Below are 18,786 nucleotides of genomic sequence, written 5' to 3' on the forward strand. Positions count from 1 at the left end.
AAGGGGGATGTGTGTTCCGTTTGGGCACCTACATTTGCACCACGTTTCAGTTGCTGCAAATGGCCGCGCCTAAAGTTAGGCGTGAGTCCCAAGTGTAAGCGCTGTTCTATAAACCATGCCTAACTTTGGGGCCCTTTTATGAAAGGGTTGGCACACGGCAACAAGCTTGCCGCGTGCCAATCCGGAACTACCGCCTGGCTACTACAGGAGCCTGGCGGTAGTTCCCACCCCCAGTGCGCACCATTTCCAGCACTACACTACAACAATATTTTCTATTTTTGTGGCACCGGTGCTTACCCAGCGGTAATGCTGCCGGGATAGCGCGGGGGCTCTTACTGCCAGCTAAATGGGTGGCGGTAAGTTCTCCCCCACCCCCTCCAAAATGGCAGCATGGCAAGTGGTTCACTTACCGTACAGCCATTTCTTTTAGGGGCGGGGAAAAAAGACAGCCTTTTACCTGCTGTGGTAAAAGGGGGCCTCAGTGTGTGTCAAAAACACAGCACAGGCCCCCTTTTACCACAGCTTAGTAAAAGGACCCCTTTTAAGTGCAGCTTATAGATTAGAGCTTTTTTATTGGAGACGTACAGAGAATTCACACCATAACTCGCATCATACTGGCGTTCTACTTTAGGCATTCTATTGATAACTAGTATAAAAGGCCCGTTTCAGTAGGCAATGAAACGGGCGCTAGCAAGGTAATCCCCCCCGCAGCGTCCTTCCTGTCTCCTCTGCCCCCCCTGCAGCCACCCATCTGGTCTCAGGACCCCCTCCACACCAACCCTCCTCTGCCCCTGCAGCCACGCATGTGCAGCGGCCCTCCTCTCTCCCCTGCTCCCCCTGCAGCCACCCATGTCCAGCGACTCTCCTCTCCCCCTGCCCCCTCCAGCCACCCATGTCCAGCGACCCTCCCCTCCCCCCTCGGCGCATCACTCAAGCCCCTACCCCCCCCAGCGCATAACCCAAGCCCCTACCCCCCCTCGAGCACATCAACCCCCTTGCCACCTGCAGCCGCCAATAATAACGCTGTCCGGCCGCTGCTGCATCTCCTGTTCAGCAGCAGCGGCCGGTACAAAAAGAAAAAAGCCAAAAAAAGATTTTAAACCTGAAACACGGCTCCGTAGACAGCCATCTGGCATTGGCTGTCATCTCTGCAGCCGCTCCTCCTTTCCCCTCCACGTCACTGCCCCTGCAGGAAGACCCCAGAGGAGCACAGTGACGTCAGAGGGGAGAGGAGGAGCGGCTGCAGAGATGACAGCCAATGCCAGATGGCTGTCTACGGAGCCCCGTTTCAGGTTAAAAATCTTTTTTTGGCTTTTTTCTTTTTGTACCGACCGCTGCTGCTCCACAGCGGCAGCGGCCGGACAGCGTTAGTATTGGCAGCTGCGGGTGGCGAGGGAGTTGATGTGCCCGGGGGGGGGGGGGTAGGGGCTTTGGTGATGCGCCGGGGGGAGGGTCATGGGTGATGCGTCGAGGGGGGGTAGGGGCTTGGGTGCTGCACCAGGGCAGAGGGGCTTGGGTGTTGCGCCGAGGGGGGGGGGCACTGAGAGCTGATTGGTAGGCAGGGGGAGGAATAGGGAAACACGCTCCGCATGTTTCCCTACTCCTCCCCCTGCCTGGCTCGCGGTTTTGCAGGGCAGAGGCTTGGGTGTTGCGCCGAGGGGGGGGGGGGCACTGACAGCTGTTTCCCAGGCAGGGGGAGGAGTAGGTACTCATCCCCTTGCCTTGAAATCAGCTGTCAGTGACATCACTGACGTCAGTGCATTCTAAACTGCCTAGCAGACCACCTCCGAAGGAGCCACGGTACCAGGCACATTAGAACATTGGAGGTGAGAATTATTATATAGGATTATCCCCAAAGTCTATCTTTTCCCTAACCCGGTCTACTCTAAAATATATGATACATTTCCAGGCAGAACGTTCAATGCCAAATTACAGATATTTAGTGCTGTTAACATTCAAGGGCCCTTTTACTAAGGTGCACCTAAAAGTGTCCTGCACTGTTGTAGGTGCGTGTTTTGGATGTGCACAGGTCCATTTGCTCAGCGCGCCTGGGAAAAAAAGGCTTTGTGTGTGTGTGTGTGTGTGTGTGTGTGTGTGCAGAAAATGGACATGCAGCAAAATTAAAACCAGCGCGGTCCATTTTCAGGCTGAGACCTTACCGCCACCCATTGACTTAGTAGTAAGGTCTCATGCGCTAATCGGACGGTAAGTGGCCAGCACACAAACTGACAATTACCGCCGGGTAAGCACCACGGGGTAGAAAATAGAAAATATTGTCTACCGCGTGTTTTGGGCGTGTGTAAAAATTGAAATTACCACCCAGGGCACACTGTAGCCAGGCGGTAGTGTCAAGGCGCTTACGTGCCTTAGTAAAAGCACCCCTTAGTTTAATTTAAAAAATGCCATTTGCTTCAAGACTCCCACAAAGCCTACACTCAGATGGCCAGGGAATAAATAAGTTGGTCTCCTTAATACAAATTCTTTTCCTGGCCTTACCTACATCATCTGTGAATGCCTGCCCCAGTCAAGAAGACAACCTGGCCACATGTGGGCATACCATAATAAATACCTCAGTTTTGTGATTGTACAGACTATCAGATTAAAAATGATCAATTTTCAATAATTGCTTATTTAAGTATACACACTATTTTCTTTTGGCTTGTTTTTGTTCCTGGCATTAAGAAAATTAATAGCACCTACTGCCCTACTAGAAAATCTTCTCTGCCCTTACTGTTTATAGCCGCACTTGCCATCACATGAACCGAGTGATGAAGTTGCTCCTAAGCAGCTGACAGGATGCGAAATATTGTTCGAACAAAGACAACCACAGAACCATGTCTGCAAAGTAATGTTTCCTGTTCGACTTCTGCAAAGAGCAGCTCACATGGCCAGTGAGAAGCCAGACCCACCTGGTCACCGGCACTGGAAAGAGAGAACGGCAAACCTGCCTCTGGCCAGGGAGCTAAGCTAGGTTGACAAACACATTTGTCAGCATCATCACCTCAATTCTGTAGGTTTAAGACTATTTTACAACCTCCAACCCAAAAAAGGCCACCATAAAACTAATAGCCAATATCCACCCCTCCCAAGAAAGTTTGTGAACACATCAGTAGGCAAAACTCGATGGGCTTTGATTCAATAAGGATCCTAAAATAAAAGCATAAAGATAAGCGAATAAGATATCTAAGTAAGCATCATCAAAGGCAGATGAATATTACCCCCGATATAAAGAAAAATAAACACATGAGACCATAGACTAAGCCCACTAGGGGAAGCAACAGAGCCAGGGAACAAACATATTAATATTTCCAACTCTAGCTGTTTCAAATGCTTTTAAACTGCTATTCTTTATGCCTGCTTTGAAGAAAAGTGAGGTTCTATGTATGTAAAAGTAAGTTAAACTGTAGTTAAATGGTCATAATGGCATATCTAGCTCAATAATTAAACTGTAATTTCAATTCCTAGCAATGAACCAATTAAAACAAATACGGTGGCTTCATTGACAGAATTATTGCTTTCTGGTTTGGCCTGTAGCAATAAGCAATCTGCAGGGAGTACCAGGCACATATCCATCATAAATCCACACATTGTGTGCTTTTTAAACTCAATTTTCCATCATGAATAGGTCGAGTCATACTCATGCTGCCATGGTTGCTAATCCAATGGCAGGCAGGGAAATGAAATTAACCCTACACTGGGCTCTTTCTGAATGATATTACAACACTTGCAGGCCATAAGGCATAACAGTAATTCTCTGCACAAGCCATACCTACAAAGAATAGGAAAACAACAACCAGCAGTGTGTGTAATTACTGGATTAACACTGGTACACAAACTCACTGGATGCAAAATGCATTCAGGGAGCCAGTTTACAACTCCAAGTGATTGGCACTCTCTAAACGATAACAAGCAAACCAACAAAATGATTTCACACGCAATTACATTTTTGAGTACCTACATACCTCAAAAATATTGCTTGCAAATAAAGCTAGCAAGTGGCCTGTTTGGATGGCATTTACATCGTAGCACTCGTTACATTTTTAATGTAATGAGACACATTGAGGTAGACTTGCAGATTTACGTTTGTTAATATTTAGCAGCAGACAAGTCGATGAAGTGCCGAATCAACTGGCTGCCCAACCACGGAAGACCTATTTACCACTAATACCAGCAGGCCTCTGTCTGATGAAGCATGTAATGTGCAGCGCTATGAGTTGTCAGGTCTTAATTATCCAGAAAAAATGTGTGCTCCATTATGCAACTCCCACTTCGAATCCATGCCAAGCAGAAAGGTAAAAAAAAAAAAAAAAAAAAAGTAATAAAGAACAGGAGAAAGCTGGCACTTATACAAATAATAAAAATACAAAATCACTTATCTGCAACTATAGAATTGCTGTAAGGAGAAGCGAGTGGGCTTGGTGTTACAAATATGAATTGTTGTGATTCTTCTTTTGCAAGAAATGTTAAAGAGCTTCTCTGTTTTAAAAGAGATGTCACATTACATGTTATGGCCTTGAACAAAATACAGTTTTGTTTTAGCAAGGCATGATGAGTCTTACAAACATGTAGAAAGAGGGGATGCTCTTTATCAACAGCTCTTAAGATCAGGGGTATGAGAAGGACAATTAGAATCAAAGTAACATAGTATACAGAGGAAATTAGCATTAAAAGAGCAATTTATTGGCACCACTCACCTGTCTGTTACGTTCATCCATAATCCTCGTGATCTGAATCTTTTTTCTCCCCATAGTCCCCGTTTTTCTTCTTTCTTGTCCCTGAAATAATGTCTCTTTCCTCCTTCTCCTTCCTTTAGCCTCTTCCTTCACAGTCTCTCTCTTCAGCACTTGCACGTTTCAGTTCACAGATCCCTGCATCCGTTCCTAAGAAGCATGCAATACAAACCAGAGGTTACAAGAAATCTAGGCAGGGTTAGATTTTTTTTTTTTTAAAGTTACTACATCTACTCTAAAATCAAATATTTGGGAATCTGAATTCCCAAGTTAAAGTTCCTTTAAATAGCTGTCAGCCGTACAGTTGCTGTTTCACTTGTTAAGGGTAATATTTCTGGCCAAATGTTCGCACAAAAAAATTGCAATAGTAAAACATTTTCTCATACATTTCCTTTTCTGTATAACATTATGACTTGCAAGTATAAGCAGACAGACACGTCAGATAGGTTGACAGACAGACATTATCAATTTCATAGAATTTAAGGGCTTATTTACTAAAGCGTGTTAGATGTATAATAGGAATAAGCACACAAAAAGGAAAAATTTTATTTTCATTTTTTTCCACAGATATTTCCAGATTTTGGAGCATTTTATACATTTCAGAAGAATTCTATATATACCCCTGGATTCTGTATAGTGCAAATTAAGTTGCATGTGCAAATACAGTCGTATTCTGTATTTGCATGTGCAATTTAATTAGTTAACAAGCCAATCAGTGCTGATAATTGCCAATTAACAAGCAATTATTGACAATGGCAATAATTAGAATTTACACACACAACTAAGCATATTCTATAATGTGATATGGGTAAACTCTAAGTCACATAGTTGAAAAGGGGGTGTGGCCATGGATGTGGACCAGGCGGGTCATGGGCATTTCTAAAATCTATGGGAGCTGTTATAGAATACACCCGGTCCGTGTGTAATTTAGACGTCAGCATTTACACCAAGTAAAATGTGACATAGATGGTTGTGACTAAATTTAGTCACGTCAACGTACCCTTAGTCTATAAACCAAGTGGAAATTTAAGCTTATTCTATAAAGTACACCTAAATTAAATTGTACTTTATAGAATACACTTGTGCCTTATTTATTTCAGCACTGATTTTCAGGCATGATATGTAGAATCTAGCCCATGATGCCCAAAAGATCAGCATCGAATAAAATGCTATTCTATAAACCACACTTAGTAGGCGCAGTTTACAGAATAATGCTTATGCCCAGGAATTGCACCTAACTTTAGGTATGGCCATTTCCACCAAGAGAAACGCCTAAATTCTGCACCTAAATCAGGCAAGTATCCCCATTATTCCTATAACTACCCGTGTAAATGTTGGGAATGCTTCTGTTCTGCTTATGACCCTCCCATTTCCACGCCCCCTTTTTGAACTCACGCATATAAATTTACGTATGTATATTTTTATTACATCTAGTGCCAATAATTGCTTAATAAGCCAATCAGTGCTAATTAGCTCATTATCCAATTAGGGATATACCCAAATTTGTGAACACGCCCTTTTACTAAGCCACGTAAGTGTCTACAGGTGCCCAACATATGCCAAAATGGAGTTACCGCGTGGCGCTTGTGGTAATTTCATTTTTGGCGTGCATCCGATAAGTGTGGCCGAAAAATAATTTTTATTTTCGGATGCACATATCGGACGCGCACCAAGTGGTATTTAACACACATAGGTCAATACCGCCCGGTTACCGCTAGGTCAATGGCTGGCGTTAAGGTTGCAGACCCAAAATGGACACTCAGCAGTTTTGAATTTGCCGCACATCCATTTTTGGCAAAAAGAAAAAAAGGCCATTTTTACAGGTGCGCTGAAAAATGGATCGGTGCATGCCCAAAATCCACGCTTACACTAACGCAAGCCATTTTTCAGTGCACCTTAGTAAAAGGACCCCTTAGTGAATCATAACGCTATTTAGAAAAAGGGCCCCAGGCATGCTGTCAATTAGTGCACCTTAAATCTATTTAGCACACATTCCTCAGGATTCTATGTACCATGCCTAGAGATCCACGCAGAAATCGGCATGGATTCTTTAACGATGCGCGCAACTCAATTGGCTTAACAAGCTGAGAGCTGATAAGAGCACATAAGCAATAATGAGCACTAATTGGCACTGATTAGACTTTAGGCGCACAACTCGCTAAGCATATTCTGTAACAATGTGCGCCAAACTTCTAAAGTGCGTAGGCAAAAGTGGCGTGTTTATGGGCGGGGAAATGGGACTTTTGGGGGTGTTCCAAAATTTATGTGCCTACTTATAGAATATGGCGCACTATACCTAAATCTAAGATTAGGAATTTACGCCACATTTTTGTTGATGTAAATGGATGCGCGTAGATTTAGTTACCTAAATATCAACTAAGCATATTCTATAATCGGTGCTTACATCCAGCTGCTGTTTATAGAATACACGTAGTTGGCACCGATTTTTTTTTTTTTAGGTGCCATATATAGAATCTCCCCAATTATGGGCCCAAAGAATTTATGCTCCTACCTTTGAGAGTAATGCTCATAAATTAGCATCTTTGAAAATTTACTAGTGCTGAGTGCCTATATTTGTATCGAAAATTTTACTAAACTCTTAAATTTAGATGCATAAAAAGTGGCAACAGGGGTGAATTTAATGCATTACTAATTGTCATAACAAGATATCAGACACAATGTCAATAAATCTATGCAAGCCACATTGAGCCTGCAAATAGGTGGGGGAATGTGGGATACAAATGCAATTAAAAAAAAGTTAGGAGAACTCAAATTAGGCTCAAATCCAGGCAAATGAATGACAGGCCTATATTTATAAGCATAACTTTAAGCTCCTAAGTTAAGATGAATTTTCAGCTGAAAAGTTATGCTTTTATAAGTCTGGATGAAAATAGGGCACAAATTTAGCAGCTCCGTATTTTCTGAATTCTGGACCCTACATTTTTAAAGTACGCTAACAAACTGAATGCATACCCTTAATGTTTAAGTTGTATTTTAATGAATATTAAATTAGTTATCATTAACATGAAGTAAATACTCTTAATGCATGCTACACCCAGTGTTAAATATCTATTGTGAAACTTTATTTTAATAGAAGGACGGGTTGGGAAAAGGGCAGAGAAGACAGCCCAGATGTTAATGCATGTTACTGTAATGTGAGGGATAAAGGGCCATGAATTTGATATACCGTTTGTCTGTGGTACAACCAAAGTGGTTTAAACATTTGTTATATGCACGTACTTTCTCTGTCCCTAGTGGGCTCACGATCAAAGGAAATGATGGGTTAAAAAGCAGGCTGATAATGTGCAATGTAACTAGACGTCCAGAGGTGCAATCAGCAATTTTTAAAGTAAGTTGTGTTTGAGTAGTAATGCACATTAACTGTGTGTCTGCTTCTCCTCCCCTTCCAACCACATGCCCACTATTACCACGGGTTCTGCCGTGAATGCACACCAATGGCAAAACTTTATTGCAATTTAGTCAACCAACTTTTTAACGTCAACTTTTGAGGCAAAAAGGAAAAGCATCCTAAATCAGACCACTAATGAATCATTTCTATACCCTGGGCATCCTAATTCACTTCCCTTCTGAAGAAAAAGCAATGATCTGTTTTGATAGCAGGGCAGTAATGCCTCTCATTACGTAAACAGATCGGCCCATAAGTAACGAGCGAAGTGAAAAGCCCCCGTCAGGCTAAATGAACATTTTTACAGGCTTGTGTAGACAAAACAAAATGTCTACAATAGATACCACAAGCATTAACTGTGCTTTTGCTGTGTCCCTTTATGGTCTACATTCTGCAACGCTTCAGCACTTAAAAAAAAATCTTGTAGGACGTATCCGTCTTCCAGAAGAGATATGAAAACAACCGTCTGTTAAACAGACACATTTTAAACACCACTGGATATTGGGCTTATAATTCAAATTCTTCTCCTGGGGATCCACATGGAAAACAGCTTACTGTGACAAACGTATCAAGATTGTAAAACAGAACGGTTAAGAAAGAAATACAACTCCTCGCTTATCAGGATCCCACCCTCATACAGATCATTACACATGTCAGGGGCAGTTATTGCTAAGAAGCCTGCTTCATGATCCTCCGTCGAAATGATTTGGAAAAGCCAAGTGTGTCCTGGAGAAGAAAACACTCTGCTTGCAAAAGAAAACAAAAACAAAACAAGATTTCTAAATCGGTGCTGCACAAAATAGTCAACATGCGCTGTTTTCTCCGTCTGTGCGTCACCCTTACATGAAAAATAACATGAGTTTTGCTGATGAAACAACGGAGTGAGTAAGTTTTAATTGTCAAGCTGGTTTAGCAATATTATGCAATTAGAAAAGCATCCTTTGTGCATGGGGCTGTGGGTTTCTCTGCTTCTTTAAATGTAAATACAAACCACCCAGTGTGCAAGAGTTTAGAAATACAATTTACAGAGCGAACAAGCTAGCTAAAATTTCATTCTCGCCTCCCAAATTATCCCTGTTCTTTTTCTGCGGTCTAGGTACAGTAGGACACAGGCTGGACTGAGAAATGTATGATATCATGAATGCCCATTATAGAAGGATGCCACACTCTTTTTAAAAATGTCCTCAATGTAAAACAAAATAGTGCTGCTAAAATCTTTGCTATTTACACTTCAATGCTTGCCTAGGCACTACAAGTAAACTTCAACGTGGAAACTTTACCGACAGGGAGCAAAATAATACAGAAGAAAACTATGGGAGTCTTTTCCTAATGATTACTATATGTTATCTGGAGCAGGGCCCATAGGATTAAAATGGGTCCTGTGGCAGATAACAGGTGCTAATCTTCAGTAAAAGACCCCTAATCGTGATAGAAAAATGGGCTCCAATTATTTGTTAGCATATAAAGGTCCTACTTTTTCACGGATATAACTGGCTTCTTTGCTGTGACCTTATCTTAAGTTTATAAGCACCAAATTAGAAAAGTAATTCCCAAGCCCGCATAAAGTCTAACAAGCTTTTTCTGTCACCATAAGCCCGTACACCAATGCACGGCAAATGTATACGAAACATCTTTCCTTTTCAGTGAAGCCCCTAGCACCACAGGCTGGCACTGCCCAATGCACTGCCGATTCGGTGGAAGCTGCACGGGCACACTGGATGGCTTAGACAAGATGTGCCAGGGGTTAAGAAGGAGGCAAGCTGCTCTGAAGCAGAACACAAAGGGGTTAAAAACAAAAACAAAAAAAAAAACCCCAAAGAGTCAAAAATGCAACAAGTCATAAACTAGCAGTAAGGCAACTCCCACCTGCTTTTCACGTGCAGCTCTCTGTCATCCTTCACAGAACTACAGTTTTTGAAGCCAAGTCATAGTACACTGTTTGCACGGTACTGTATCTGTATGCAAAGTATTTTCTCCAAGCCCCACACAACACCCACAACTTGCCCAGGCAAAGCACTAAAACATTAAAAAGAACCCTTAGGATTAAAATACAATGAGTCAAGAACACTATTTCTTAAAGCAACACACACTAATGAATTTAAGTTTGAAGTTGTTGAGCTGGACTACTGTCAAGACATGCTATTTTACCACCAACCTGTGCTATTTTAGCACAGGTCCCATTTTATGCAGTGAGACCTAATTACTAATAACTGCAGCTAACAGCAAAATAACACATTTGAGGTGTGGGGGGGGGGGGGGGGAGCTATCAATGTGGGCTACTTTTAAGTTGGGTTATTATACCACAGAACCCCATTTTATGTAATGAGACCCTGTGCTAAACTAACCTGACCTGTGGTAAAATAATCCAACTTTTGTAAAGTAGCCCAACTTAATGGTAGCCCACATTGATAATGTCCCCCCTCCCATTCCTGGTTTTCGTTCATTCCTGATCCTGAGGAGGTACTAAAATCTCAAGGTCCTGAAAGGGCTTCCTATTTAACTGCTCCCATTCTTATAACCTTAATTAAAGCAGGACATTTCTATGTTGATTCTTATCAAAATCTCAGGCAAAGATAACCAAGCTATCTATACTGAGAGGTAGATAAATATAGATACTGGAATTATAATAATAGTATACAACTGAAGGATGATCTTAAGAGAAAAGGTATAGGACATTATAATAACCCTCTCCCCACAATCACACCCAATAAAAAATGTGAAAACACATTAAGGTCAAAAATATTTTAAAAAAGGAAACAAATGTTTGTCTAGTTAGGATTTACCTCACAACTTATCCTTTGGAGCTCAAGGCGAGTCACATTCAGGTTCAACTAAGAGCAGAAGAATCAATGACAGACCCAAGAGCCAAACTGTTGCTCTGAAGAATTGTGTTAATACTCCTGCTTTCAGAAATGCAGAAAGTTTACAGAAGTAAAATCAGAAAACACTCTGCTTCCTCTCAGTGGAAAATACAGTAAACTGGAACAGAAGATTATAACTGAAGAATGACTGGGAGATTGACTAGAATTTTGTTTTGTTTTATTTTTTTTTAACTCCTTAGTTATCTTGTAAAGATCAGGAAGAAGTGAAATGTGAATCCTTAAAATGCGCATTTCTAATTGGCCAGAAGAGTCCACATCTAAAGTAAAAATAGAAATGCAAACTTTGTTTTCTTTTGTTCTCTGTCGGTAACTAGGGGGCCCTTTTACTAAAGCTTAGCACATGCTAACGGACATTATCATGTACTATCATGCCAAGAAGCCCACAGGTATAAAACAGGATGTGCAACGTTTAGAGGCCCTTTTATGAAGAGGTCGGTTTGCACATGGCAAATCGGCCCTACCGCCAGGCTTGCCCAGGAGCCCGGCGGCTATTTTGGGGTCTGCTGTGCACCATTTCCGGTGCTAGAAAATATTTTCTATTTTCTAGTGCCAGAGGGTCAGGAGTGGGTGTGCCCAACAGTAGATTACCGCTGGGTTACCGCCAGAGCCCTCACCACCTCCTAAATAGGAAGCGGTAAGGGCTACAGAGTAAATGGCTACGTGGCAATTTTTTAAAGTACCGCACTGCCATTTACTGCTGCCCTTTAAAAAAAAAAAAAAAAACTTTTACTTGGTGTGGTAAAAGGTCGCCTCAGCGTGCAACAATCCCACATGCTGACGCCACCGTGGGCCACCTTTTACCACCGCTTGGTAAAAGGGCCCCTTAGCGTACACTAATTCCATTAGCGCATGCTGAGCTTTAGTAAAAGGGCTGCTAGGTCTCTTAGAATTAGATAGGGTATCTCGAGTCAGACTACAATCCTTTATCCCTTTAGTTGGAGATATTTCCAGCATAACAATTAAAATCAAACAGGTATTAGATTGATTGCAGTCCTGGGCTAGATCCACTAAATTGAAAATTACTCACCCTCGTAATTTCAATCAAATTGATAAGGTTGTAATTGACAAAACTATAAACTAGAATCACAGCTGAAAATATTGGGGGTAACCTTAGACAGCACACTTTCTCTTGAACTCCATGTCCAATTGTTGTCTGTTGGTCTTTTAACTACTGTGGAAGTTGAGACGTATAAGATCATATTTTAAGGTTGATTGTTTTCACCTGATAGTTGACATTTATATTTGAGCCACATGGACTACTGTAATATTACCTATGTAGGCTGTACTGAAGCTATCCATAGGAGGATTCAATTACTGCAGAACACAGCAGCACGCCTGATTTTTAAAGTTTCAAGATTTAAGAGTGCCAAACTATTATCCTGTTAATAGTACTTGCTGTTTGACTGTTTTTATGGAAGATCTCCCTGCTCTTTGTCTTTCAGATCACCCGGGCTGCTTGCTGTCACCCACCCAGAAGTGAAGTTAGGGTACGAGTTTCTATAACTTTGCTCCCTAAGAGCCACACGCTGCTCAGGTGCATGCCAAAGGAGTATACAAAGGAGCAGGTACGCTCTTTCGTATGCACCCGACCCAACTATGGCTTCTCTCGATTTGGTTATCATACTGGCTAACCTCCTACATTTAGATTCTATTATCTATGATTTGCTCCTCCTATTCTAGCCCAGTTCATTGGGGACATTGACCTTTATTACCATACTTCCCTCTGTCCAAACCTCAGGTAAGACAAACTGTTCCAATACATGCTTCCTCACTCCCACTTTTTATCCCTTACGCTTAAATCCAGTCCTGTATGCATAGGACTTCTAAATTGTAGATCCCTTCATGGAAAATCTCATCTCATTTTTTATCTCATCGCTGCTCATAATCTAGAGATTCAGATGCCGCCTACCTAAACCAATCTACCCCACCAGGCTATTACTATCAAAATCGTTCCTCTCATAGAGGGAGTGGTGTAGCCGTGATTTATGCTAATAAGCTACAGATTTCTCATTTACAGGGACATTCAACTCTAGCAATTCTGTCATTTCGCCTCCACAACACTCCTTATATAGACGTTCTCCTTCTCTACCACCCACCACCCCTTACCATAGCACCTTATCACGTTCTACAAACTCTCATTATTGATCACTGTGTTTCTACAGCTCATCACCTTATTCTTGGTGATTTCAGTATTCACTTTGATGACCAAGTTGTGCCCTATAGTAATGACCTCCATACTCTTATCTCTGACTTACATCTTCTACAACATGTTAAATCTCCATCTCATGGAAAGGCCTCATATGAAAAGTCACACCCTAGACTTAATTCTCACAACACAAGCAACTACCTATGCACTCCATTCCATCTCTCTGCATTCCTTTCCTTGGACAGATCACCAGCTCATAAATTTACATTGTAAATTTCCCAAACCCTCTAATCAGTCTTACATCACTCGAGATTTTAAGAACTTAACAGCTACTAATCTGCTCCAAACTGCAGAACTCAATGTAGATTTTTTTTCACTTTTACCTCTAGAAGCTCAAATAAACAAATGGGGTAACACTTCAAAAGAGGCTTATAACTATCTGGCTCCTTGCACCTCTCATATTATATCCCCAGCTCGCACATGTTCTGTCCCCTGGTACACCCATTACGTCTTTATAAACAACAATTGCATCAAACCAAATGCCACTGGCATAAATACCCCCTCAGCTTTCACAATGATTAATTACAGGGCAGCTGCTTCTTCCTATAAGAAAAAAAAATTCTGAGAATGCTAACTACTTACCATGCACCTACTAATACCGACTCACAGTTTCTAGAAGCACAACAACTAGCCGATCACTTTCATAGCAAAATTATTAAACTATGGAACACTTTTTCCACGTTACAAACTCCTACACCTACTGACTGGGATCCATCAGAATTAACTGCCACTGCCTCAGTCATCCTCTCAACCTTTAGTAGCTCCTTGACTACTTTTCACATCCCTTCTGTTCCTGATCTCAAACGCACTATGTCCCTTAATGCCACCACATCTCCCACTGACCCTCTTCTATCAAAATTTATTTTAAAAAATTTGGACACATTTCTCCCATTCATTCACATTATGCTTTGTCTTGGTCTTTTATCAGGACAAGTCCCTATGACCTGGAAAACTGCAGCTGTTTACCCTAAAATTAAAAATCAATCACAATCAAAGGTTGATCCTAATAATTTCCAACAAATAGCTAATCTCCCTTTCCTAGCCAAAGTAGTGGAAGCTGTAGTTCATAAAGAAATGGTAAGTTTTATCCTCAAAACTAACGTACTTCATCCGCATCAATCTGGTTCTCACCAGCATAATACAGAGACCACTCTATTGGGTATCACTACATATATCCGTACAAAACTTGATAAATTGCTCTCAGTCTTTTTTCTATCTGTAGACCTTAGTGCTGCATGTGACTTAATTGATCACCCAACTTCTACCAATATTAAAAATCTCAATGACAACCTTTGTAATATAACAAATTGGATACAAGAAAACTGCCTGATTATTAATCCTGAAAAATCTAAACTTCTCTACTTTACTAACCATTCTTCCAATACTCTCCAAATGCCTATTACTCTTAGCAATCACCCAATCCCTCAGCATTCGGTCACCCGTATTCTCAGAATATTAATAGATAATGACCTATCTTTTCATCCTCAAATAGGATAAGTAGTAAAACGCTCCCTATTTAGATTATGTCTTATTTTATCCAATCACATTTACGACCCTCAGAATTAAATATCCTGACACACTCTCTTGTCATATCACAACTCGACTGCTGTAATTCACTTTACAAAAGACTTAGATGCAAAGATTTACACCACTTACAATTAGTACAAAATACCGCCATTCAAACTATTCACAAACTCAGGAACTTGATAATATCACACCCTTTCTAAAGAAATCTTATTGGCTCCCTATATCACGTTGATTTAATTATAAGCTGCTACTTACTGTATTCACGGTCTTAACTTCTAAAGAATCCCTCTACCTTTTCCGCCTACTGCTTCCATATTCTCCATCGCATTCTCTTCATTCTCAAGATCAAAATCTACTTATCGTTCCAAATTATAAATAAACCCGACATGAACATACTCGAATTTCAATATTTTCAGTTCAAGGTCCACATCTCTGGGATCGCCTGCCCACCTCTTTGCAACATCAGACCTCACTCTCTACTTTTAAATCAGACCTCAAAACGTTTCTTTTTCAAGATGCTTTCAACTAATCTTTAAGCGCAAAACGCCCGGCTGAATTACCAAGAGCTTCCCAATCGTTCTCTCCCTCCCCCGCTTTTTCTCAACAAGATGGAGTTCCTCCCCCTTTCCTCACTGTCAACTGTCTGTCTATACGCACATCTTGAGATACATTGATTATATTTTAAGCCACCTAGATGGTATACCCGACTGGTGGGTTAGTAAATCTAAATAAAACTTGAAGCTTCAAGATTTGAGGGTGCCAAACCTCTACTGTTGAGGCTTCACTGGCTTCCTTTTGAGGTCAATGCGGTTTTCAAGCTGTGTTGTCTTGTCTTTTTGATTTTACATGCTCTTGCTCTACCACAGATATCATTCAAAGGTAAAAATTATGCACCTAGCTCATGACATTATTTGACTGTACCATTTCCTTTACCATTAGGAGTTAAATACAAATCTATATTAGAAGCTTCTTTTATTTATCAAGCTGCAAACATTTGGTAGTTTATTCCACCATTTAGCAGCCATCAATTTAACTTTGTTATTTTTCAGAAAGCTTTAAAAACTTGGTTATTTCAAAATTTGGCACTAACTTGACATTTGTATGTATTATGTGTGTTTACATCTAAATCTGATTAGGTTATTGCTGACTGATTTCTTTACGAGGTTTTAAAATGTTGTAATTGGCTTACGTCCTATTTCTTTATTGTTAGCTGCATCAATCCATTTATTTATTTATTTTTTTGCTTATTTGTGGAGGAGTGGCCTAGCGGTTGAGCACCAGCCTTGACATCCAAAGGTGCCCGGTTCAAATCCCACTGCTGCTCCTTGTGATCTTGGGCAAGTCACTTAACTCTGCATTGCCTCAGGTACAAACTAAGGGGTCCTTTTATGAAGCTGTGGCAAAAAAAAGGCCTGTGCTGGTGTCTGCGTGTGTTCGGGGCATGCGCCGAGGCCCCCTTTTACCGCAGCAGGTAAAAGGCAGGTTTGTCTTTTCTTAAAGAAATGGCCATGGGGCAACTGAACCACTTGCCACACGGCCATTTCAGGGGCAGCTCTTACCACCACCTATTGAGGTGGCGGTAAGGGCTACCGCACTAACCCAACAGTAATTGGGCAGCGCATGGCACTGCCTGATTACCACTGGGTCTACACTGGCAATACATCACAGGCATCTCCTTTTCCAACAAAGTATGGGAAGAGATATGGGGTTCGTTGAGGTTTTTCAAGAAGTTTGTGGGGGGAAGGAGTGGGGAAAAAGTTTGAAGTGGGTGGGTTCTGGATTGGTGGGTGGGAGGTGGGTAGGTTTTTGGTTAGTTTTATGTTAAGGGTGCAGGGCTCGTTTCTTCTTATACCTCTATGCCATTTCTGGGTTATGCAGCAGATCTTCTTGCAGGCGGGCTTTTTGGGGTTCGTATGGCCCAAGTGTAATAGGCTGGAACCCCAAATGGGGCTGGGCACTCGGGTTCTATGATTGCAGATACAGGTTTTGCATTTACATAATCAGAATTCAGGGTGGTTAGATCTGTAAGGCTAGTCACGTGGAATGTTGAAAGTATAACCTTTCCAGTGAAAAGGGCAAAGATCCTAACAGCCTTAGGTAGGCAAAAGTCAGATATTGCATGTTTAGAGGAAACTCTCTGCAGAGGAACATTGTAAATTGAAGCAGAGTTGGGTGGAGGGAAGTTTTTTCTTCCTCCTCCTCCTCTGGACGGAAGGGAGGCGTGGCCATTCTGATTAGGAAGGGATTGGCTTCTAAAGCGGAACTGATTATGGCTGATTCCCAAGGCAGATATGTTCTATTGCATTTGTGGTTACAGAATAGGGAGTTCTTGCTATTAGCTCCATATGCTCCAAATGTTTAGGATGCTAATTTTTTTTTCAAAATTTGGTGCGGAAACGTCTTGCTTACCAGTCTCTTAAACTATTGATTTTTGGAGACTAATTTGGTTGCAGAACCCTTGGTAGATTGCTCAACACCTCAGGTGGCTCATCGAGGAGGGCCTAGGTCTCGGGCTCTTCCATCTTTTATGTGTAGCCTCAATTTAGCAGATGCTTGGTGGGCCCTACATCCAGGGGAGTGGGACTATACCCATTATTATATCTTAGTAGATCGGGCAGTTTTTCCTTGGGTGCTCTCGGCCACTATAGGTCCGGAGGAAATATCAGACCATGCAATGGTCTGGATAGATTTAGAAGCACCTGATTACTATCAAGGGAAGAGGGGGTGGTGTTTTCCTTCCTATTTATATAAAAAAAACTCTGACTTTACTAAATATCTCAAAAAAATGGGAGGACTATACTAGATTTAATGAACAGCACTTGGTAGATCCTATCCTCTTTTGGTCAGCTGCTAAAGCAGTAATTAGAGGAGATGTTATTGCGTATATCCATGCTTGGAATAAAAAGATATCATGAGCTATTCTTAAGTTAGAAACAGCTCTAAAATTGGCTAAGAGACGAGTCATACGGGATCCCACTGTAGAAAACCGAGATCATAGAGTGCAGGTGGCCATAAATTCACTTTTACATGAGCATACTACCAGATTGCTTTTATATCAAAAATACAGGTTTCAGAAGTTTGGGGACAGAGCAGGCCCACTATTGGCGAGAGTAGTAAAATCTTGGGGACTCTCACAAGTCATTACAGCTTTAAGAGATCAACAGGGCCAGGTACAAAATAAAAGTGGAAAGATTGCGGAAATTCTTACTAAGCATTTTTCTAAGTTGTATACCTCTCATGCAGCATTAGATCAGCAAAGTTTAGAACAGTATCTTAGCCAGGCTGGACTCCCTAAATTAATGAATCAAGAGATAGAGGACTTAAATGTCCCTATTTCGGATAAAGAACTCCAGGGTGTTCTCAAATCGTTGAAGATATTCTCGGCACCGGGCCCGGATGGGTTTTCGGGGGAATTTTATAAATTACTATCCATACAATTAATGGGACCTCTGATGGCTTACTATGATCAGGTCATTTCATAAGGTAGATTCCCATTGCATGCTAATGAAGTGCTGATAACTTTATTGCTGAAACCTGGGAAGCAGCCAGATCAAGCTGATTCACACCGACCTTAAATGTAGATATTAAGATCTTAGCAAAGATACTGGCGGATAGGCTGGCCCTCCTCCTTCTTCCTCGATTGATTATCCCAGAGTAGGCGGGATTTGTTAAGAACCGGCAAATCATCTGCAATATACGTTGCTTATTATTATCAATGGCGTCCTGCCAACAAAATGAGACACCATCCTTGATAGTTAGTCTAGATGCCGAAAAGGCTTTGATAAAGTAAATTGGGATTATTTGAGTTACTTAGACACATGGGCTTTTGAGATTGGTTTTTTCAAGCAACTCAGACACTATATACTAATCCCCTGGCCTTCTTAATAATCAATGGGGTTAGTATCTCCCCCTTCCCAATATGCCGGAGCACGCGTCAAGGATGTCCTCTTTCCCCAATGCTCTTTAATCTAACTTTGGAGCCTCTATTACGTGTCTTGAAAGTAGCTGAGGGGGTTATGGGAGTGGAGCTGGGTG

The 18,786-nt window shown here is 41.5% G+C and overlaps 1 protein-coding gene across 9 annotated transcripts in view; it reads right to left on the reverse strand.

The window, feature by feature from the left end:
- The window catches only part of MEF2C (myocyte enhancer factor 2C), a 504,569-nt gene that overhangs the window by 283,835 nt on the left and 201,948 nt on the right, over positions 1-18,786 (reverse strand). For all 9 annotated transcript variants that reach the window (XM_030193373.1, XM_030193370.1, XM_030193375.1 and 6 more), the window contains one exon: positions 4,695-4,880. In XM_030193373.1, coding sequence (XP_030049233.1) covers positions 4,695-4,748 — 54 coding nt within the window. In that variant the 5' untranslated portion in view covers positions 4,749-4,880. The remainder of the gene's footprint in view (positions 1-4,694; positions 4,881-18,786) is intronic.

Source organism: Microcaecilia unicolor, chromosome 2 (genome assembly GCF_901765095.1).
Source record: "Microcaecilia unicolor chromosome 2, aMicUni1.1, whole genome shotgun sequence".
NCBI lineage: Eukaryota > Metazoa > Chordata > Amphibia > Gymnophiona > Siphonopidae > Microcaecilia > Microcaecilia unicolor.